The sequence below is a fragment of the Camelus ferus genome, chromosome 9 (assembly GCF_009834535.1).
Source record: "Camelus ferus isolate YT-003-E chromosome 9, BCGSAC_Cfer_1.0, whole genome shotgun sequence".
In the NCBI taxonomy this organism is placed as follows: domain Eukaryota; kingdom Metazoa; phylum Chordata; class Mammalia; order Artiodactyla; family Camelidae; genus Camelus; species Camelus ferus.
This window is the reverse complement of record NC_045704.1, coordinates 56,838,197-56,862,370: the sequence shown is the minus strand read 5'-3', so window position 1 is coordinate 56,862,370 and position 24,174 is coordinate 56,838,197. Positions and strand designations below refer to the sequence as shown.

At 45.8% G+C, this 24,174-nt stretch overlaps 1 protein-coding gene across 1 annotated transcript in view; it reads left to right on the top strand.

Moving 5' to 3' along the window:
- COTL1 (coactosin like F-actin binding protein 1) overlaps positions 1-24,174 on the top strand; it is a 41,650-nt gene that overhangs the window by 13,936 nt on the left and 3,540 nt on the right. The window contains exon 3 of the mRNA XM_006183966.3: positions 10,858-11,015. Within this exon, the coding sequence (XP_006184028.1) occupies positions 10,858-11,015 (158 nt within the window). The remainder of the gene's footprint in view (positions 1-10,857; positions 11,016-24,174) is intronic.

Genomic DNA, 24,174 nt, shown 5'->3' with positions numbered 1-24,174 from the left:
GATGTGGAGAGTCAGTACCCTCAGGCCGGGCTGGTGGGAGAGGAAATCTGTGCAGCCACTGTGGGAAACGGTTTGGCAGTTCCTGAAAGGTTAAGCCTAGCGACCCTATGCCTTAATATCTACCCAAGAGAAAGGAAAACCCACAAATACTGGTACATGAATGTTCACAGCAGCATTATTCACAATAATAGCTGAAAAGTGGAAACCACCCAGATGTCCATCAGTTGATGAGTGGATTAGGCAAAACGTGGTCTGCCCATCAGTGGAATATCATTCAGCCATAAAAAGGAATGACACACTGACATGCGCTAAAACAGGGATGAACCTTGAAAACATGATGCTGAGGGAAAGGATCCAGTCGTGAAAGGCCACATATTGTGCAGTTCCATGTATTTCAGGTTTCCAGAATGAGAAGATCCATGGAGATAGACAGCAGATTTGTTGTCGCCAGGAGTAGGGACTGGGCAATGAGGAGTGACTGTTCATGCGCCCGGGGTCTCTTTTTGGGGTGATGAACATATTCTAAAATAGACAGTGGTGATAGTTGTACAACCTTGTGGATGTACTAAAATCTAGTCAATTGTACACTTACAAGGGGTGAATTCTACAGTACATAAATGATATCCTAAAGAACAAAAGGGATGAGAGAGAGGGCAGAAACTGAGCCAGGTGGTGGCCCCGCCTGTGCAGGATTGTGGGGTCCGTGGTGAGGACTCTGATTTTGCTTGAACAGCATGCATTTTATTCCCACGACCTTTGTCCCACGACCTCCTAGAATTTTGCCATATGCCTTTCTGTGGTTAATTCGCAGGTCAGCATTTTTGGCTCTGCCACTTTTCTCTCCAGTACAGACCTGCCTTTCTCTGGGGTGATGGTCCAAGCCCCAGGGCCCAGACGCACTCAGCCCCACCTGCATGCTCCAGTGTGGACTTGATTTTGCAAGTTCTCCTTTCCTGCCACCTCTGTGTGCTCTGTCCTAATTATCTATGTCCTTGTCAGCATCACTGTCCGGTGTCTTTCGTGCCACTGGCTCTGTGCCAGGCCCAGTTCTGAGCCTTTATCCACAATTCTGATGAGAATTTATAGCCAGACCTGGCATTGGACCCCCCCAGACCCACAGCTTGGTTTTCACCTTCCAATCCAGGGCCCGTACAGAGCTGGTGTTTAGGAGATGATTCTTTGCCTGCAGCCCTTGCATAAGAAATGGGTACTTAAAGGAAAGTGGACAGTCTGTCTCAGATATTCATGTGGGTTAAGTAAATGAATCAATAAAAGAGTGGCACGAGTTGGCTGTAAATTTGTGGGTGAACTCGAGGGCAGCGGGTGTCAACAGCCATAGGGATGAAAACCACATGGGTGTCTGTCCCCGCCACCCCAGGGCTCTGAGGCAGGCACAGAGAAGCCACCTCCTGCCTTAGCCCAGAGCACTGGGGATCCAAGGCGGGATGCCGCTGGGCCCTGGTCATACGATGGAAAGAGGCAGAGCTCGGACTCAAACCCGGGTCTCCTTGCTCTCTTAGGTTGTTGAGGGCTAGAGTTTGCTTTGCTTCTCTGGGACACTGTGCTTGGTGATGTGAGCATGGGAGGGAGAGACCCCCCAGGTCATGCAGGCATTGCTAATCCTGGCAATATTATGTTGTTGGGCTTCCCTAACTATGCACTTTTTTTTTTTAACCATTCTTTAAAAACTGAAGTATAGTTAATTTACAATGTTGTGTTGGTTTCAGATATATGGCAAAGTGATTCAGCTATATATACATACTTTTTCAGATTCTTTTCCATTATAGGTTATTATAAGATATTAAATATAGTTCCTTGTGCTATACAGTAGGTCCTTGTTGTTTATTTTATATATAGTAGTATGTATATGTTAATCCCAAACTCCTAATTTATCCTTCCCAGCCCACTCCCTTTCCCCTTTGGTAACCATAAGTTTGTTTTCTACTTCTGTGAGTCTATTTCTCTTTTGTAAATAATTTCGTTTGTATCTCTTTTTTTGAGATTCCACATATAAGTGATATTATATGATATTTGTCTTTGTCTCACTTACTCCACTTAATATGATCATCTCTAGGTCCACCCATGTTGCTGCAAATAGCATTATTTCATTCTTTTTCATGGCGGATTAATATCCCACTGTATAAATATACCACATCTCCTTTATCCATTCATCTGTTGATGGACATTTAGGTTGCTTCCATGTCTTGGCTATTGTATATAGTGCTGCTATGAACATTGGGGTGCATGTATCTTTTCCAATTAGAGTTTTCTCCAGATATATGCCCAGGAGTGGGATTGCTGGATCATATGGTAAGTCTATTTCTAGTTTTTAAAGGAACTTCCATACTGTTCTCCACAGTGGCTGTGCCAAATTACATTCCTACCAACAGTGTAGAAGGGTTCCCTTTTCTCCACACCCTCTCCAGCATTTATTATTTGTAGACTTTTGCATGATGGCCACTCTGACTGGTGTGAGGTGATACTTCATTGTGGTTTTGATTTTCATTTTTCTAACAATTAGTAATATTGAGCATCTTTTCATGTGCCTGTTGGCCATCTGGGTGTCCTTTTTGGAAAAATGTCTATGTAAGTCTTCTGACCATTTTATGATTGGGTTATTTGTTTTTTTGATATTCAGTTACATGAACTGTTTGTATATTTTGGAAATTAATCCCTTGTTAGTAGCATTGTTTGCAAATATTTTCTCCTAGTCCATAGGTTGTCTTTCATTTTGTTTATGGTCCATGCACTTTTATTTAAAGGACAAATTTGTCCAGGCCAGTCAATTGCTATCTGTCTGTTCCTATCTGATTATTTCTGCTGGTCTATTCATTTTACTCTCTGGAGGTAGAAACCACACCTTTAAAATCTGGGGAGAGAATTGGTTTTATTCTTAAATAAATAGCAGCCCCCACTGAAGTGACACAACTGAGGATGAGGCACTGAAATGCTTCTAAGCAGCTAGAGATGGGCTCAGGCTCCTCTTTTTTTTTTTTTTTTTTTTTAATTGAAGTATAGTCAGTTACAATGTGTCAGTCAGGTTCCTCATTTATTCAAGAAAGATTTATTGAGCGTGAACAGTGTGTCAGGCATTGTTCTGGGCGCTTGAGACGTCATAGGGAGAAAGGTTCCTGTCCTCCTGGTGCAGGGATGAGCAGGCTGTCGGAGCCTTGAGGGATGTCATTCTGAGCCTTTAAACTCTTGTTTTACACAGAGTAATAATAAGCTAATTGTATGCCCCTCTAGCCTGTGGCAAGTCAGAAATAGAGAGGGCCTGGTAGAGGAAAGCATTTTAAATTTGCCTGTAGAAGCTGATGCTTTTGTCTGTAGAGTTCTGTCAGAATCTATCCCTCAAGTTATTAACTGTAGGCCCCCGCCTTCCTTGTTACCCTGTTAGCTGGATGAACTCTAGATCATCCTTCAAGACCCAGATCAAACATCACCTCCTCTGTGAAGCCTGCCCTAATCACCACCCCCCAGGCAGAGTTCATTTCTTTCTTTCATGTTCCCATATGTATTGTGATACCTCATGGCTATGGTACCAACTTCATTGTATTCACACACTGGTGTTTGGTTTTGTTTTTTTTTGCCCTGCTAGATTGTGTATTTTTTGAGGGTTGAGATTGTGTCTTATTCAGCAAATTCACGAATTGCAACAAATGTTTGTCAAATAATTAACCAACAGCATTGGAAGAAAGAGCAAAGTTATAAAAAGTGGATACTAGAATGCCAAGCAGTGTACACCAAGGGCATCTAGGGCTCAGGTAATCAGAATACTTCAGTGTCCCCAGAGTGTCTCACTGTCGATGCTGCAGTGATGGCCTCAGAACCTCTAGGAACTGGTTGTAACCATTCTTCTCTAAGTCAGAAGGTGGAGTCTGGTATAACACACTGACTTCCATTTAAGGAAGTAAAAGTAATCGTTAAAAGAAAGGATCTGGTGCTTTGTCACTGGGGGAAAACTTTCACTATATTGATAATCTGGGTCTCCAGATCAGCCCATTCCCTGAAGTAATCATCTTTCTTTACCTCAGGGTATCCTGCACTCCATTTTCTCTTGTTCTCTGTCAGACTAGGGAAGCTGGGTCATTCTGTGTTTATGAAAATTCAGTGAGGAAGGAGTCATCTGGGAAGTCTCCTGCTTTGAGGAAGTGGTGGGACAAAGAAGTAGTCTGGATAGACAGTGTGATCTCACATACAGTGACTCGGTTCATATCCATGTGTACACATGGGCTGTAGATGACATAAGGATATAAAATCTCTCTTCTTCCGTTACAAGGAATAAAGAATGTCTGCTGGTTTTATTCCTAGGATAATGAGTTTTCTTTATTTATTCATTTATTTATTTTTATTTTTTTTTTCTGGGAGGAAGCTAATTAAGTTTATGTATGTATGTATGTATGTATGTATGTATGTATGTATGTATGTATTTATTTATTTATTTATTTATTTTAATGGAGGGACTGGGGATTGAACCCAGGACCTCATGCATGCTAAGCACACGCTCTAGCACTGAGCTATGCCCTCCCCTCACTTACACATTTATTTTTTTAAATTGAAGTATAGTTGCAATTGTGTTAGTTTCAGATGTACAGCAAAATGATTCATTTATACATACATATATATGTATTCTTTTTCAGATTCTTTTCCATTGCAGGTTATTACGAGATATTGCCATTGGATATAGTTCCCTGTGCTATACAGTAGGTTCTTGTTGTTTATCTATTTTATATATAGTAGTGTGTGTCTGTTAATTACAAACTCCTAATTTATTCCTCCTCCCCAAAGTTCTCATTATTTTTTATACTTTTAAATATTTTGTGTAAATTTTTGAGTGGGACAGGAAGATTTTTTTGTTTCACTAATCAGAACAAACAAGAAAAGTCACTTTGAAGAAGAGGGAGAGAGTGACATGGGGCCTTTCAACAATGATAGCCCTCCCTTCAAGGGAAGGACTGGCTCCTTTAAGCCTCAGACCTCAGTCACCTCTGGCCCCCACAAGCCCTCATCCTCTGTGTCTGAGAGAGCGGACATTTTCCGCTTCCCTGGTCCTCATCTGTTGTTGCCTGGGCTCCCCCATCCGCAGCCCACTGGAAGTGAGTGAGGCTGTGACTACTGTCCTGCTGTCCCCCTGCCCAAGCGACAGGATGTTTGAATTCTTTCCCATTTCCTTTCATGCCCCCTCCTGGGAGCTCACTTGGTGGAGGCTGACAGCTCAGCTTTTTGGTGTGTGGGTTGTTTTCTTCCTTACTGAACCTTGTTTGCTTAACTTCTCAGGGTGTCTATATAAGGTAAGGTCAGCTGCAGGCGAGCTGCAATCCTGCCCTGTTGTGCTCTGGGGCAATTTCCTGCTGTCTCCTTCCTCGTTTCTTTTGTCTTGCTCTGAAGTTCAGTGTTGGGTGGAAATTATAAAATGATTACTTCTCTCTCTCTTTTTTTCTCTCTGTTGGTCAGCAGATATGTATTGGGCACCTCCTGTGTGCCTGGCACTGTGGTTGGTGCTGGGAAAATGGCAAGATCTGGACAGATCTCAGCTAAAAGATCAAAAAGACAGGTACCCAGACCTCCTGTAGAACACAGGGAACTATATTCAATTTCCTGTAATAAGCTATAATGGAAAAGGTTCTTGAAAAAAGATATATCAGTATGTATATATACAACTGAATTGCTTTGCAGTACACCTGAATCTAACATTGTAAATCATCTATACTTCTATGAAAAATAAAATTAAGAAAAAAAAGGACATGCAACCAAAGGTTTACTTAAGTGTTATTAGGGAGTTTACTTAGGTTTATTTAGGTGATGGACGCCCGCCCTCTTATATTTTGCTTGTTTGCACTTCTAATTATACTACACACAGTATGTGTTCTGTGTGTAATGAAAAAAATTGTTCAAACCATTTGCAAAAGTGTGAGAAAGCCTCACACTGCTTGGCCCATGACAGATCCTCAGTCTCCTCTGGGTTTTGTCCTCCATCCAGTGCCAGCTTTGGGAAAGGGCAGAGGGGAAGACCAGGGTCTTTTAGGGGGCAAAGGCAAGGGTCCTCGATCAGTGTGGATCCTGTGTCGGGGTCACTGTGGTGAGAATACTGAAAGGGACTAGTCAGAATCTGCCCCTTGGTGATTCTGAGCCTCAGGAGACTTCAAGTCTGGGTGGGAGGGGTGGAGGAGAGCAGGAAGTCCTTGAGAATTTGGTAAGGATTATGTGCTGTTCCTAGTTTTTGGGAAAATTATTATTAGAGCAGCTCATCTTGGTGGCCTTGGTGATTCCACAGGAATCTGATTCCTCCTTTCTTCTTCATCCCTATTCTCTTGCCCTTGGGTCATCTCCCAGTCTTTGTGTCATTCTGTTTCTTCCTCCACATCCACTCCCCTACTCTCCCTCCTTACCTCTCTCTGTTTTCCTAAGTTGCTCTCTCCTTTCCAGCCCTAGACAGAGAGCTGGAGGAGGGAAGAGAGGGGTGGTAAAAGCAGTGGATAGGAGCAAGAGAGGAAATGCAAGGATGAGGAGGGGATAGAGGAGGGCCTGGGGAGGAAGGGGCTGCAGAGGAGAAGACACCTGGTGAACAGAGCCGGCATTTTTGAGCGCTAGCTGAGAACTTTACATGCAATGACTTTACACTGCAAATTAACTTCCTAAGTAGATAAAGGCGAGGAGCCTTGAAGAGAAGAACAGGACTTTGAGCCATGTGGTGTCTCTGGGTCCAGGTGGATCCTTAAGGCTGTGGGATTGGTGGGTCCAGGAGCTGTTAGACACTGATAATCAGTCATTGGTCTGTGATGAGGCTTCACAGACCAACCGAAGGGCCAAGTTCTTTTGAGAGTGGACTTATATTAACTCCCTATGAGGACCAACTTTTCATGAACAGGACTCTCATTGGGTGGGAAGGGGAGGGTGTCCACAGCCCTGAACTGGGAGCACCTAGCACCTAACGTGTAGTCAGCCTCAACACTGAGCCCATAGCGGGGGCCAGAAGGAGTGAGCAGTGGTGTTGACCATCCTCGGAGATGGGGTTCCTAACCTCTGTCATTGGTTGATGGCTCCCCCGAGAGGGGGCTCTGTGGTTTTGTGATGCATTTGGGACTGTTAATGATGGCTTATGTCAATTGAGGGAACAGAAAAACTCCCTGTTATCCAGCAGCTCTTTTTCTAAACACAGCTCTCCTCTGTGGGACTGGGGGAGAGAGAGTCTCTGGGGGGACAATCCCGATGGTCTTTGGCGGTGAGATGCTTAGGAACCACACTTAGATGCTTCAAATTCTGTAAATTTCAATGTTGAGGAAACAGACCATACCGGAAGCTCCTTTAGGCGATCACTTCCTTAAAATAAAACGGTGGGGATGGGGAAGTGGGGGTGGGGCTGAACTCTGGGCACTTTAGCCCACAAGACCTTTTGTCTCGCCCACTTTCCTGGCTGCTAGGGAGCAGGTCCTCTGAGCTGAAAGCCCCATCCTCACCTCTTCTCACCGCTTCCGCTAGGTTAGTGGTTCTTGGGTTTTGGAGGCATCAGAATCCCCCCCAACCCCTCCCGCCCCCACCCGAGGCTCATTCAGACTGACTTCCCACACCCCATTTTCCAGAGTTTCTGAATTCACAATTCAGTGAGTTCCTGGGCAATACTGTTGCTGCTGGTCCAAGGACCATACTTTGACAACTGCTGCTATAGACATAACCAGTTTCCATTGGGCAGGGAACCAGATGTCTGGCTCCAGATCACTTCACCTCTCTGAGCCTCAGTTTCTCCATCTGTAAAATGGGATTGTGAGCCGTGCTGACCTGACACAGAGGTCAGGCTGAGCAAATGGGCAGATTGTAAGTTCTTAGAATGGCGCCTAGCACGTAGGAAGTGCTCAGTGAACAGCCTATTGTCTTCAGGGCCCTCGCTGGTCTTCTCTGTGCCCACCCCAGTGCTTAGCCCTGGGCTTAACACAGAATACGTCCTCAAGAAATACTCATGGGACCAGCAACTACATGACTGTGTGCACCTAGGAGCGCCCCTACTTTGAGACCCCCGGGGGTGAGCATGGTTTGGAGGGTACAGGAAGGCAGCAGAGAGGCTGGCAGGAAAGACCTCTGAGGGTCGTTTCACCACATGGCTGGGAGAGGAGAACAGTAACCATCCCCATCAGCCAAGCCTTACATGTCAATTTTTTCCCCCGTTTAATTCTCACAGCCTCCTTATGAGGTAGGTATTTGACCCGTTTTGCTAATGAGGAAACTGAGGCTTAGCGACATCTGGGAATTTGGTCTCGCCACAGAGCTGGTACAAAGTGGTGATGAGTATCTCAGGGATTCCAGGACTTGGACTCCACCTGGACGCTGTAGACGGGGGTGTCAGGGTGAACTGTAAAGGGAGCAGCAGGTGTAGGTAGCTGTGCTGAGGGCTCTCACAGAGGGAGCTCAGGGTTTCTGTCCCCTGGTGTGAGTTCTGGGCCCGGCTCCTTTCACTGGCCCGTTGGGGACCAAGTGGCACCACGAGGGTGACAGTAACCTCAAGTACTAACCTTCTTCTGGCCAGTTTTGCCACCGTAGTGTGTGTGCCCCCACACGTACATCCACACACATGCAAGAACATGCACACACATGCACCTGCAGTACAAGTCACCCCCACATACTCATATACACGCATATGATGGAGTTTAGCTCTGCCTTTCAGGTGATACACCCCGTGGACATCTGCATTCCATCTGCCTCGTTTGTTCAGAGGAGGGAAATTAGCCTCAACCAGCGATTCAACTAGAACTTCCTCCTGCACTGAGCAGTTGGAGGTCAAATGAGTTTAGAACCTGCTTCAGGATGAGCGGTAGAGAGGTCTGTGTGGGCAGCTGTGAAAATGTTACTGAGACGAATACGTTTTTCATCTCAGACCTTCAGCTGACTTTTTGATGTCTTGCCAAATCCTGAGTGGCAAACATTTGTAACCATAACATGACTTGTGGATTTTCAAAAACGTCAGCAATCTTCCTGGCTGGATAATTTAAATACAGTTCTGGAAGGTCTTAAAAGCCAAGTTGCCCGCATCCTTGAGGGTGGAGGAGAGACTTATGGTGCGTTGTCTTTACCAGGTCCTGGGCTGGTACTTGAAACGCATGGTTTTTAACTTTCCCACATGGAGGCTCTGGCCAGCGATGGGGCAGTTGGGATCCAAGTGTGGTCATGGGAACCCAAACATCCAGGCTGACCAATGAGGAAAAGGGAAATAGAGTGGTTGCCGTGGAAACAGACCAGGGGTTCTTTCCCTTGTATTGTCTCACATTAGCAAGTTGGGAGGCATCTGATGTGTGGCCCGCCTCCCGCTCGGGTCAAGGCTGCAATTTAATTAAACACTTTGGAGCTGGTTCTCCTGTTCCTCCAACAACACTACTCAAAACAGTGCGCTGGCTTCCCAAACACAGCCACGAGTGCCGGGAAATGCTAGGGAACAAAAAGGCTTCTCCCCCACACTCTCTGTCTGCACCAGCCATGCATGGCTGCGTGAATTTCACTTCCTCAGCCCTACCAGGCACATTTCCTGTGTGCACTCCCCACCTGCAGCTCCGCCCTGTGGCTCAGGCTCCAGGGAGAAGGTTCTATCATTTCAGTCCAGGCGGATTTCAAAGCGTCCTACTTAACCTTCATAGTTGACAAATGAGGAAGGTGTAAAATCACCTCAATTTGGAAAAATCCCAACTATCCATCAGTGGTTAAATGGATGAACAGAACAGAATGTGGTCTATCCATACAATGGAATATTATTCAACCCTAAAAGGAATGAAGTACTGATCATGCTACAATGTGGATGGACCTTGAAAATATGCTGAGTGCAAGAAACCAGACACAAAAGACCATATAATGTAGGATTCCGTCTGTGAGAAATGTCTGGAACAGGCAAATCCAGACAGAAGGCAGATTAGTGGTTGCTTAGGGCTGGAGGGAGCAGGGGTGAAGAGGGACTGCTTGGGGGGGAAGGGATTCTTTCTGGGGTGGTGCAGATGTTCTGGAATTAGAGGTGATGATTGCACAACATTATGAATACACTAAATGCTGCTGAATTGTATGCTTTGAAACAGTTAAGATGGTGAATTTTATGTTGGTTGTGTGACTTTTAGCTCAATAAATTTAAAAAAGGACAAAACTATCACCCCATTTACAGATAAGGCCGCCGAGGCAGAGATGTTTGCGGATTAAGTCAGATTCCCTGGGGAGTAGGAGATGGAGCTGACATGGTCTCTTGTCCCCTGGACTTCTCCTTCCTGACTCCTCGTGGCCTGCCAGTCACCAAGCATGTCAGTTTGGCCTGTGAAGTGTCCCTGAGACCTTTCTTCTCTGTCCTTATGGCCTTGTCACTCACTGACCCCTGTGGTCAGGTCCCAGGCTGGGTGCCCATCACACTCCCATGGCTGGGAGGGGGCAGTGCCCCAAGGGAGAGGGGCTTGACAGATATGCCTGAAATGTCCCAGACCTCCCTCTGCTTCAGGCTGGCTTCATTACCTTGGGCACATCACTTGACCTCTAAGCCCCATCTACCAAATGGTTCTTTGGATGTCAATGAAGGTGACAGTGATGTCCCCATGGCCCACCTCCCAGCACCTTTACGAAGACCCAATGAATAGTAAAACACAGACTGAAAGATGCTGTGATTATGATCTGTTTTCTTTAAGAAATGACTGTCATAGAGTCCCTTGGCCTGGATCTAGAGTTTGAATCAGAGTCTGTGGCCTGCCGGGACTGTAACTCAGCTCCCACAGGCCAGATGGTTCCCCATCAGACGGGGTAGCTTGTGGTCCAGGGCACCCTCGTGGCTCAGAGACCCTTCTGGGGATGTGGATCTGGGGTGTTTTAACCGAGCACTGTGCCTTCCTTTTGCCGTTGGTGCAGATGATGTCCGATTATTTGCCTTTGTGCGGGTCACCACTGGGGACGCAATGAGCAAGAGGTCCAAGTTCGCCCTCATTACATGGATCGGCGAGAATGTCAGCGGGCTGCAGCGCGCCAAGACCGGCACGGACAAGACCCTGGTGAAGGAGGTCGTGCAGGTAATTGTCCTTGTGTTCTTTTAGGGCTGGGGTAGGGGGTCATAACCTATAAAGAGTCACCATTCAGCAGGGACACAGCAAGGCTGGGTTTGGCTCCTTGGTCTCTGACTTTGAACATGTGCTAAATCTCTGAACCACTAGCACCGCTGGTGACATGTACCCCAAATTGTTTTCAGGGTGTGGGCTAGGAAGTAGGTTGCTGCATTTGCGATCCTGACCATTGAATACCAGAAATGTGGTGGCTGGAGTCTACCTTTTTGGGTGGGGCAGGAGAGGGTGCTGGAGGGATGACCAAAATGATGCCCCTATCTGACTGGGTGATAGATGACTTCCAATGGTGGCCGTGAAGACCCAATGGGAGAATTCATGAGTGCCCTCTGAATAGTGTCTAGCATGCAGTAGGTGTTCAATAACACTTTTTGAATGAATAAATGTCAACCATATGAACACCAGTAGGGTTTTGATGGCCACAGAATAACAGGCTATATCAACCATGGTGCAGTCTCCTAGCCTGGGTAGCTGGGCCCTGGCCTTGGCTGACTTATACCTGTGTCTCTGTTAGACTGAAAGGAAGAGGAAAAGGTGGGTGTCCCTTTGTGTATGAACAGTTCTGCAGCAGTCTTTATTTTAAAGTCCCCCCCCCCCCATTCTGGACATAAAAACTGACACTATCACAAACTTCCAAAGCAATTTATTTGGGGCTAGGACATAGGGTCATGCTAAGGAAAAAAAAAGCAAAACCCCTGAATTCCAGAAAGATAAACCATGGAATAGAGGTGAACAGGAGAGTTTTTTCCTTACCAAAGGGTTCTCCATATTGCAAAAGGATTTCCCCAAAGCCAGGAAAGGGAGGTGGTAGTTAACATACATAGGGGTTCTCTTTGAGGTGATGAAAAGATTCTAAAATATTCTAAAATCTGTGGTGATGGTTGCACGTCTGTGAATATACAAAAAGCATTAAACTGTAAGAAATGAAAACAAAATGCACATACATGCAAATCGGCTCTATGCAACATGGTATCCTGGCTTGGCTCCTGGAACATAAAAAATGATGAAATCGGAGTGAAGTCTCTCCTACTTCTGCATGGCTGTGGTCACACCCTGCAAATCATGCCCTAATCAGTTTCTTCCTTTTTTTTTCTTTTCTAACATAATTTCATAATGTATGTGGCTGCAGAGTGTGGGAATGAATGCTCTTCTGGCGGCCGAGTGTCCAATTTCACAAGTGCACTGTGATTCCTGAAATTTTCCCTGGTGTTGGCTTCTTGAGTTGCTTCCAGTTTTTATTGTTGTAAATAATGTTCTAACCAACATTTTAATACCCGTAGCTCCTTTCTCTCATCTACTGGATTATTTCTGTAGAATATGTTTTCAGGAGGTGGGGTTCCAGAGTTAATAGGGGTAGCAATCGTTTTAAAAAGGTAGAGATTGTCAGAGAAACTTCTAAGGGTTAGCACTGTGCCTGGGACATAATAGATGCTCAATAAATGTGTATTCCTCTGCCTAATCAGCATTACCAGTGAACACGGCTGTTGGCACCCTTCCTAGCACAGGCATCCTTACTTTGGACGGCCATCCACTTGACCCCATGGGCTGTTTTTCTCCAAGGCAGTTGGGGTTTTAATGGTTAACCGACTTTCAAGGGTCTCCTTTATGGTGGCAGTATGGAAAATGCAGAAGAATTGCATGTTCATGGCCAAAGGTCCCCCGCTGAACTCCACCATCCACACTTAGCCCTCTTGTTGGCCAGCCTGGTGTGGCCAGGGACACAGAGAACACAGGGAGAGACTGTTTGCTGTGGCACATCCAGTGGGGGCAGTCTTTTGAATCCCGCAGAGTGCCTTTTTTCTTTCCATTTTGATGACTGTGGTGAAATACAGCAACATAAAATGTTAGCTGTTTAAAAGTGTATAGTTCAGTGGCGTTAAGTCAATTCACAGTGCAAGCATCACCACTGTCTGAAAGTTCCAGAACTTCTTTATCATCCTCAAGGCAACCCTGTCCCCATTAGCAGTCTGCAGTTCCTTTTAAATCTAGACCTCTTCTCAGTTTGGTTAAGTGGGTTAAGAGGGTGATTTGGAAAGGTAATTCTTTGATAGAAAGACTCCAGTTGTGAGCATTGGTTATAATTCATTTGTTTGCAAGCTTAAATAAAATTGCAGCAAAGAGGGGAATTGCTTAGCTCTCTGACCTGGGAAGTGCAGGGATTGTTGAATCTAAGGCTGAAGCATTATCTTCTTTTCATCTCTCTTTTCTCTTTCCTCTGGGTTTGGCCTCAGATGGGCTCTGTGCAGCAGAAATTGTCCAGGTATAGTGGTTCTTCTGGGTCTTGATCCCAGGGGAAGAGAGAGCCCTCCTCCCTCAATGTCAATCATCCCCTTAAAAGGACCCAATTGGCCCAGGTCACATGTACATCCTGTGGGGCAGGGAGGTGGAGGCCTCATGACTGGCAGCTCCAGATTGATTCCACTTGTTAAAAGAAAGGGATGCTGATAGAAGAAAATCACAGATGTCCGCTTTGGTGGAGAAACTAGGATGCTGTCTTGACCATGTCCACCTCTGCATTTAAAAACGTTTATTACCTGAAGCTATTACAAGACCTCATATTTATCCTCCAGTTGCAGATACAGCCATAAATTTATGTTACAAAGGGTCAGTTTTGCTAGCATAATGGTGTCTTTGGACAGTCACTAAAATCATGCTGGTCCTCGCATGTCAGTTGTTCTCTCTGCTTGGTAGAAACTCAGAACAGATGTCTCTAAGGGGTCTCCAGATGGACCACTCTGGATTCCATGTCTTGGGGACAGGATCACATCCCCAGCTGCCTTTTACCATGATTTCCATGTGAAGAATAAATGGATTGAGTTTTAGTTAAAGATTATTAATAAATCCTGGGGTTTTATCATAATAAAAATATTATACATATGTATAAATACATCCTTATGCTTCATGTGAAACATGGAGAATATAAATTAATGTAGAGACAGTTAAATCAAGAAGGGTGAGTGTTTTTTAGTGAAGTTCAGTTGATTTACAATGTTGTGTTTCTGGTGTATAGCATAGTGATTCAATTATATATATATATATTATTTTTCATATTATTTTCCATTATAGGTTATTATAAGATATTGAATATAGTTCCCTGTGCTATACAGTAGACTTTGTTGGTTATCTATTTTATATATAGTAATGTGTATCTGCTAATCCCAAACTCCTAATTTATCCTTCCCCCTCTTCCCCCTTTGGTAACCATAAGTTTATTTTCTATGTCTGAGTCTGTTTTGTAAATAAGTTCATTTGTATCATTTTTTAGATTCCACATATGAGTGGTATCATTTGATGTTTGTCTTTCTCTGAGAGAAGGGTTGGTCTTTACGCCACCTGCCTGCCTGTGGGCAGATCTCTCTCCCTTCCTGGGCCTCAGTTTCCCCATTTAGAAAATGAGTTGGATGAGTTGATTTGCTGTGTGATATTCTGTTTTGATATATTCTGAAATTTTTTCTTTCTTAAAATGGGGTCCTTTGTTTATGACAGCCCATTAACCTTATTTTTTAATTAAAAGATTTTTTTTCGTGTTACCTTTAAAGGAAGCTTATTTTACTTCATCAGACAAAGAGACGATGCGTAGTGCAGTGGTCCGGGGGGAAGCCTTTTGAGCCAGATGGTGTGAGTTCAGATTTCAGCCCCACCGTTGGCTGTGTGACCTTGGGCAAGTTGCTCTCTCTGGGGCTCAGTCTAAAGCAGGGCTAAGCATAGGATCTACCTCTTGTGAGGGGTTTAAGTGAGCAACTCTAAGGCAAGGGCTCAGAACTGTGTCTGTGAAAGACCCAGAAGTAGCTGTCTTTGCTCCCAGCTTTCCTGTTTAGACACCACCAGGATGCACAGCTTTCTGCGCTGTGCCGTGTTTCCCTGGGAGCTGGTCGGTCCACATGCTAAGCGCTGGCACTGGCCTGAATCTTGTGATTGAACCACCCTGCCTAATTGTCTTGCCAATGGCTTGGACCAGAGTCACATCCATCAGCAGCCCTGGAAGGTCCTGGCCTCACCTCCTCTGGCCTCTGCTGACTTCAAACAATCCAAGCCTCCCCTGTGACCTGCTGGCTGCATAGGTGCATCAGCCTGTGAGGAAACTGGGGTCCAGAGCCATGACAGGACTTGCCTCAGACCCACAGCTAAAAAGCAGCAAGTCCGGGCCTGGAGCCCAAGGAGTTAAAGTCAGCAGGTTTGACTCTGGGTGTCTTTAGTCTGAATTCAGAGCCAGGCTGAGCAACTGAGCTGCATCTGTGGCTGTGGAAAAACAGAACAAGAACAGCAAGGCACGGGCAGCAGAGGGTTGGACCAAGGCAGGCTGGGCGTTGATGACACCCGGACTTGAGCCCCAGGAATGTGCCGCGTGGACAGGGTGCAGGGAAGTGCCCGGCTGGTGCCGGCGACACAGTCCCATTGTCCTGGCGCCTCGGCAGGATTACAGGGACAATGCAGTTCCCCTCTGTTAGAGACCTGCCCGCGCCGGGCCGGGCTGTCTCGATTTAGAGCAGACTCGGTTGATGAAGCATCGTGCTGGCCTTGCAGAATCGCTTTTTTCACATAATCTTTTCATCTATTTTTTTTTTAAATGGAGGTACTGGGGGTTGAACTCAGGACCTTATGCACGCTAAGTATGCCCTCTGCCACTGAGCTCTACCCACCCCCCATCTATTTTTTATTTTTTAATATCATATGAATGCTCAGGGAGCCAGGTAACCAGAGGTACATCTCAGCTTTCAGCGCTGGGAAAAAGAACAGCAGGGAACGTTTGCTCCAAGGAGATGTGGAGGTGGGGATGAAGGGCTGTCAGTAACCACGTAGAACCATAACTGTAGTCTGTATTCCGATGGCTTTGGACCCCCAGGAGCAGAGGCGGCTTACATTCTGGACCCCCTACCACCCCGAGGGCCGGGACCAGATGTCCTCTCTTCTAGAAGGATCATGTTCGTGTATCAGTGTGGTAATAAGATGAATAATGAGTTTTAGTGTGCCCCTACCACATGCCCAGCACTTTCAGGGACTTGCCACATAGTCAAACCATTTATTTTTGGCAACAAGGCCAGTTCTGTCATTATCTCCATTTTATTGACGAGTTGCTAGGACCTGGGGAAGTTGGGTGAGTTGGTTAAGGTCCTCAGTGCTTGCAGACTGGCCCGAGGGCCCCAACTCAGTCATTTCACCCCTCTTCCTTTTTCCCCAAGTCCTCTAGCACCAAGCAGAATGTTCTGAGGCCACATGCATTTTGGAAGCTCTACTTTCATAGACTCACATGGTGTATTAAAGGCCCTGAGAAGTTCTGCAGGAAACAAACTTTCTACATTTATTTATTTATTTTTAATCTTTTTTGTTTGTTTGGTTGGTTTTGGTTCATTTTATTTTTTGGAGGAGGAGGTAATTAGGTTTGTTTGTTTATTTATTTGTCTTTTTTTTTAATGGAGGCACTGGGGATTGAACCCAGGACCTTGTGCATGCTAAGCACGCAATTTACCATTGAGCTGTATCTTCCCCCTATATTTACTTTTAAATTTACTGATCCGGTGCTCAATCTTCCTTGATAGTAGAACCCCCCTCCCCTCTTTTTTTTTTTTAAACTGGAAACTGAACATCATTGCCCAGTGCTTATTTAAAAAAAAAATGCTGCTGTGTCAAATGGGAAAGATCATGGGCTTAAGGAGTAAAACCCAAGTCGCTATTTCAGCTCTATCAAATTCTCACCCTAGGACCTTGGGCAAATAACTTTATCTCTATACTCTGCTCTCACTTACGAATAAGAGACTGTTCATTTTCATAGAGCTGTTGGAAGGATTAAAGAAAAGCAAAGGATGTGAAAAAGTTTCCCCTTTTGGTGACTGTTGAACTCCTATTCATCCTTCAAAATCCTGATTGTTTACTCCATTCTCCTACCAGCCTCAATCAGAATTAATTGCTCCTTTACGTGTGTTTGTACTATGACCCAAATTTCATGAATTATGGTTGTGACCCTAGAAGGACCATGCCCTCTGTATTTGGTAGTACTCCTCATACTTAGACAAGTACTAAAACTGAAAAAAAATCAAGAAACGAATGTGTTCATGTTTGCGTGTCTTGGCTGTGTTCATGTCATGGCTCTAGTCTGCGTCTTATTCTTTGTATATACCTAGGACAGAAGCTGGTAAATGTCAGTAACTTCTCTTTGGGCTGAATTAAATTGTGGAAGCCATTTACACTCAGGGAGGGATTTGGGGGTGGATTGGAATTTCCAGAGGCTCTGCTTTTGTTTCCACGGAAGGCAGAGGTGAGAGCTGGTTAGGTCAGCAGGGAGAACCCACGCCCCTTGGCCTAATGAGATTTACGGGGCTGCTGCTTCCGCTTGCAAAGCTCTGCTGCTGCCGGGCCCTTGGGGACCAGCTTAGACGCTTCATTCCTCCTTAAAGGGTTTTAGCTGTTTGTTTTTACGGGGAGTTTTATGCTTCTTCAAGCCCATGGTTCATGAAAAGTCCTTTTATTCTTCTCAGAACCAGATAAGGCCAAGGTCCTGGCAGGAGGGCTCCATCGCACATGTCATATATTCAAAATACAAACCACCTGATTCCAAATTCAAAGCTCCCATACAGCCTGTGATGGTAGTGGTGGTGCCGGGGATACTGTGTGGAGGGGCCGGTGCTGTTATTACACCCAATACACAGATGGGGAAACTGAGGCTGAGAGAGATGTGTCCTGAGGCCAAGGTTAGTGTTGAGACAGACTCCAGATGATGGGGATCAGAAATGCCTTTAATGGTGGGGAGGGCAGTGGGGAGCCCTGTGGCCACGTCTGCAGTCCTACTACCAAGTGGTTAAAAGCCCTGGGGAGAAAGAGGAAGATGCCCACACCCTGAGCCCAGAGGGTAAATGGAAACTGCTTTCACAAGCCAAGAGCTCTGCCCAGTGGGCTGTGGTCAGGTGCCCGTCACTAAACCCTAGGTGGGTCCCACCCTGGATCTGCTGGCCCTGGTGTGGTGCCTGCCGGGTCACCCGCCAATGCCCAGCAGTAGTCCTCCTGATGCCCCACGTAGTGATACCTGACACTGTCAACAGCTGACAGTTTCCAGGCTGTGAGGATGCCAGATTAGAACATGTGCAGGTCTTCACAGAAGGAGCCCAAGCAGGAAGTCCAGGCAGGTCCCCATGGGTGACATGCACACCCATGGTGCTTGTGGGGGCTGAAGCCTGTCTGCTCGCTTTACCTCTGGAGTCTTTCATGTTTTCCCTCCCTCCTTCCCACCCCTTCCATTGTCGTGCTCCCACTTTTGTCCTTCTCTTGTCATAGTTTGTCCCTGTACATCCTGCCCATTTAGAGTCCCTCCCAGAACAAGCGACAGGCTCTCTGTTCTCCCCATTCGTTGCTTCTCCCAGGGCGTTGTAGTTTTGACAAACAGTTCAAACAAAATTAAGGAATTAAATGACAATCAGCCACAATCCTCCACCCAACACCGTGATTTTCGTGAATTCCCCTGGAGCCCTGGCCACGTGGTACGTGTTAGGACAAACCTGCTTAATCATAGCAGAGGTACAGTGTGTGTCCTTTCACTTAACATTTCATCAGTGTTTTCAGTTTCCATAATTTCAGTGGCTGAATACTGTTCTGTTCAGTGAATGCAGGATTACATGTGCATGTGTGTGTGTGTGTGTGTGTGTGTTCACTTTCCTAGTAAAGACCTCTTGTGAAGTTAAATGTGGGTTTTGGTCCCAGCCCCACCACACACTCACCACTGTGTGTGTGACCTTTTGCTGCCTACTTCACTTCTCTGAGCCTCAGCTTTCTCTGAAAATTAGAGATGATTATATCTAACTTCTGGAGTTGTAAAAACTAAATGAAATACTGCATATCATAAGTACCTGCTATATATGAAGTGTTCAAAGTAGACATGATTCACTCATTTACTCATCTTTTGTTGGGAAGTGGAGGTAGTCTGGTATTTACTGACAATGAACATCTGTGAGTATACGTGTTGTAATTGTTAAAAGATTCTGTTGAATTATTTATTTGGGAAAAATTCCCCAAAGTGGGCATCACCAGGGAACAAGAAATGCTATGTACAATTTCCATCAGGCAGAAACTGAAGTCCTAAACCTGGATTTGGTATTGTTTGTCAGTTGAGGGATAGCTGGGACTCTTTGGAGGTCTGGGTTAAGAAGGATTCTGAGGTGAAATCTGGACTCAGTGGGGAAAGTGCCATGATTGATTTGTGATGTCTGCCACAGATACAGGAAGAGAGAATAGAGTTTGTTTCCCACATTCTTACCATCCCTGATCTAGATAGAGCTATAGACAGAAATCAGGCAAAGGGGAGTCAGAGCTTCTGTAAATGTTCGTGGTCAGGAAAGCAGGGGTCAGAATCCAGGCAGTCACCCAAATGCTAAAGAGGTGGGTGGCCCTGCAGGGGTCAAGATTCAAGGCATATGGACAGCTGCCCCATTTGGTTTGGACCTAAACCTACCCCAGCATGCAACAGGACAGCATGCCTTCCCGCCATCCGTCTATGTTGGGCAACTGCCTTGTGTCCACTCAAAATGCCACTGCAGGCCTCTCTCTCATCCTTTGTCTTCTCCCTAGTGAAACATGGTTGTGTCATTTGTGACCTGTGCCGGTGAGGCAGGTGCCTGTGTTCCCAAATCTGTCAAACACTAGGCCATACCATTTTGATCTATTTGTTTTTCCCTTGTCTGTGATGACTCATACCAGTTAAAAGAACCTGTCCTTTCCGAGTAAATTACACCTTGCTGGAAGAATTTTGAAAAGCTTAGTCTCTGAGGTGCTGTAGAGTAGTTGTAGGAGGGAAGGTGTAGGGGGCCCAGGAGGGGCTGGCAGGTTTGCTGCTGTGCATTTTCATCTGGCTCGTGTTTCTTGAAGGGTGCCTTTTCTCCTTGCAAGATGCGGGCTGCTGAGCACTGACTGTGTTTCTTCAGCATGCCAAGGTCTTTGGTTTATAATTAATCTTTGCCCACTTGCGGAAAAGATACATTATCGTGGCCAGCATGTGTCTTGTCCGCCCCTATCCCACCTCACATATGTGGGAGGGGAGAGTCTATCCCCTACTTTTTTGCAGGAATTTGGGACTGGCCTGAAGCTAGCACACAGCCTTTCTTTGGAGAGCCATGCTCTAATCCCAGAGTTGACTTTTCTGTGTCTGATTCCCCATTGCTGCTTGGCTTTGGTGTCCAAGGTGGAACTTTGTCTCACATGATTTGGAGGGTTAAGTGCAAATCTGTGGATGGCTGGTGGGGAAAAGACTGGCAAAACCTGTTGTCAGCCCTTCCCTTACCAAGGTAGAAACCAGGGCCCAGAGCCATTGACTGCTTCCTTCAGGGCATTTTAGAGCCCCCTGCTTCTCTTTTTCTGCCCTTAAACTCTCAGAGGGACCCCTATCGACTGGATTTTCATTTCCCAGGGCCTAGGAGAGTGTCTGGCATATAACAAATGCTTCAGCAAGCCTGTATGTATTGGAAGAATGAATTGCATTAGCTCTTACTGTTTTTGGATACAATGAAGGTCAGTCACCTTTCCCCCCTGGCCCCACTTTGTAGAAACGTACATTTCTGGCATCACAAACTCCCCACTTACTTTTTCTTCCCAGACTTCCCTGCACCCATGTTCTCCGCGGAGGGTAGCAACCCACCATAGTCCTAATGTTCTAGGTAGAAGACCAGACACTCCTACCCTGACATCCTCCCTCCCTGTCCTCCCAGGGCTAACCCTGTGCTCAGCTTTTGGGTGGGAAGCTGGATTGCTGTCTCCTTTCTGCATGGGCGAGAGGAGCTGGTGTCACTACCTTGGTTATTCTGAGGAATTCCCCAGATTTCTCTTCTTTAAAAAGTAAACAGAGGGGATGGAGAAATCTGTGGGTGAGAGAAGAGGAACAAGCCACTCCTTGTGCCTTCACTCTGAGTATTTCAGAAAACTTTTTTTGGGGGGTGGGGAGGGGAGGTAATTAAGTTTAATTGTTTATTTATTTATTCATTCGTTCATTCATCTTAATGGAGGCACTGGGAATTGAATCCAGGACCTCGTGCATGCTAAGCACGGCGCTATACTACTGAGCTATACCCTCCCCGCAAAACATCTTTATAGCTCAGACTCCTCTAACACCCCTTTGAGAACAAAGGTAACCCAGGATCATTTAAAAATACTACCTAATCATTCTTGAGCACTTCTTCTGTGCTAAGCACAGTCATCAGATGCTCATAACCAGCCTAGGACATAGGTTCTCTTATTGTCCCCACTTGCAGATGAGGAGACTGAGGCTCAGGGATGGTAAGTTTCTGGGGAGGGTCTGCAAATGGACAGCTGTCCCTACTTATATTCGGCACAAACTACTCCCAGCCTGCTTTGGGACTGAAGCTGGGGTTTAAACCCAGGCAGTTGGGAGCCATCTAAAAATGAGATAATTTAAAACCAAGGGTAGGAAAATACTTACACACTTTTTAAACCAAGCTTGCAAATAAATTCTTCACTATATACAGAGCCCCAGGTCCTAACCCCAGTCCTCCTCTAGAGGCGTCTTCCTTGGAAGCAGACCGATGTCCATTTTATGTCTTTGAGTCATGAGCTGAAATGCAGTTGAGAAAAGTCACAGGGACAGAATGTGTCCTGAACTTGATTGGTATGTGTTTCCAGACCATCTTGGAGTTCTATTTAGCTGGATGGAGACTCTTTGAAAAGTCCTGCCCTGGTGAAAAAGGGAGAGACAGGGTCTGGAGGCAATCAGCCAGGGGCACTGAGTTCCTAGGCATGACAGAGAAGATCTTTCTGGAACCAAAGGTGACAGTGCCCCCAGTCCGGCACATTTTGCTTTGAAGTCTTCGGCATGTGGCTTTGGCAGCATTAAGGGTATGACGGATGCTGGCGTGGGAGGCACAGGCAGCCTGGAGCAGCCCACTGGGTGGGATGCAGAGGATGCTGAGGAGAGAGGACCTGCCTCCAGGGCCCTGCCTTGAGGCTGCTGTGTGTCCTGGGAGGGATTGCCTCCCCTCTCTGGGTCTCTTGCTGCTTCTTTATCAAATGAGAGGGTAGGGGGTGAATGTTGGGGTTTCAAAGGCTCTTTCAGCTCAGTTCCCCACATCCCAACCTTTTTTCTTAGCCAAGGTATAATTTACGCAGAGGAAAACACACATCTTAGGTGCAGAGCTTGATAAAATTTTTGAATTGTAAAATTTTGAATTTTTGAACATACCTATGAATCTATTGCCCAGATCAAAACATGGAACATTTCCAGCCCCACCTCCCCCACTGAAGACTGCCCCTCCCCGACTCAGATCAGCTCTAATGTTTTGGGATTAATGATTCTCCTTTACCAAGCGCGATATTCTTTCAGACTCTTTCCTGTTCTATCTAGACCTGGGCTGCCACTGGCAACGTGTGGCTGCAGAGTAGAGGAGGTGTGCCTTGTCAACCCTGCTGTGCCCGAGAATAAAATACACACCAGCTTTCTGAGACTCAGTGTGGAGAACACAATGTAGAGATTTTACTAATGGTTTTGTATATTGATTACATGTTAAAATGACAATATTTGGGGTGTAGAGTTCGATGAAATACTATTACAGTGAATGTCATCTGCTTCTTTTTTTCTTTTTTCTTTTTTTTAATTGAAATATAGTCAGTTACTATGTGTCAATTTCTGGTGTACAGCATAATGTTTCAGTCATACATATACATACATTAAATATTTTCGTATTTTTCATTATAGGTCTTTTTTGCTTTTTTCAATGTGGCTACTGAGAAAATTTTAATTTCCCTATGTGTTAGTGTTGTTCTGGGCCCTGACAATCTCCTTTCTTGCTGGAATTCGGCATCTCGCATCTCGTAGCCTTCCGTGTTGCCTGCCTCTGCTCCAGGAGGTGCTGGGTGGTGCGTGAAGGGGGCCAGGGACAGTGACTGAGAGTGTGGAGGTGAGAGTGTGGCGGGGAGGTAACCTGCTGTGTGCAGATGTGTTCTTTGTGGTTTTCTGCACAGGTGAATCCTTGCAGACCCCTCAGGTCCCGGGTGTTGTTCCCAGGTCAAGGTCTTGACTGTCCACAGAGCTGTTTTTGCTCTGCTTCTGCCTATTTTTGAACACTCACATTTAAGCCCACTCCCCAGAGGTGTTGGTTCCTCCTTTGTCATGTGGAAGGCCTACTATGTGAGGACCCTGGAAGGAACAGAGGTGGAGAAGTGTACATGTCATTTTGAGTTGTGTTTAGTTTGACTCAGACCTTTTGGGGACTTTTTGCAGAGTCCACACCCTGTAGGGAAGCGACATCTCACCTTTGAAGCCTCTGCTCCTCCCCAGCCCCGCATCCTGTGATCGGGGAGGCCCATAGCCAGCCACCTCCTGCCTGCCCTCTGCAGGGCCGGGGCGGGTTCACATAGTGGGGGTGGGTGAGGTTTCTTTTCTGTATACTTCTGTTTCATAGAATCATTTTTTTTGGCAAATCTTTTGGTTTTAAACATGTCTCAGATGTATAGGACTTGGGGCTTTTTTTTTTTTTGTACTTTCAGACATAGGTTTTTGTTTTTGTTTTTGTTTTTTTAGCTAATATTGTTCATTTACATTAATTGTTATGTTACATCTTACTGGGTTCTGCTATCCTGATTTGCTCCTTTTGGCTATAATTGAATTTCTCAGCCTTGTGGTTTTCAGGTGGACTGTGCACAGCTCCAAGTGCACTTCGATTATGGATTTCTCAGACCTTATCAAACTTCTTAACCCAAATTGTCTAATGGCTAACAGACACAAACACCACTTGTTTCTCTAGATTGCCTTATATAGCTATCATGGGGCAGAGGAACTTTGGACTTCCTTCTATGGGCATCTTGAGCTGTGGGCCTCCTCTTCCTCCTGGTCTATACTCTTCACTCCTCCCTCTGCAGCTGGGGCTCAGGTTGAGAAGCACGTTACTTCTGGGTTCCCCTTTCTGGCTGTGCCATCCTGCTTGTGTTCACTTGTGTGCTGATGACGTACAGAGACACTCAGTAGCACAGCATGGCAGACTGGGAGTAGAAAGGATTGGAAGGATGCTTAGTCATCTGGGCTACTTACACAATCTCTCCAAGCACAGCCCATGGGTCTTATCTTTGAAAAAAAAAAACTGATAGACTAAGGGAGGATCAAGTAAGAAAATGTGTGAGACTGTAC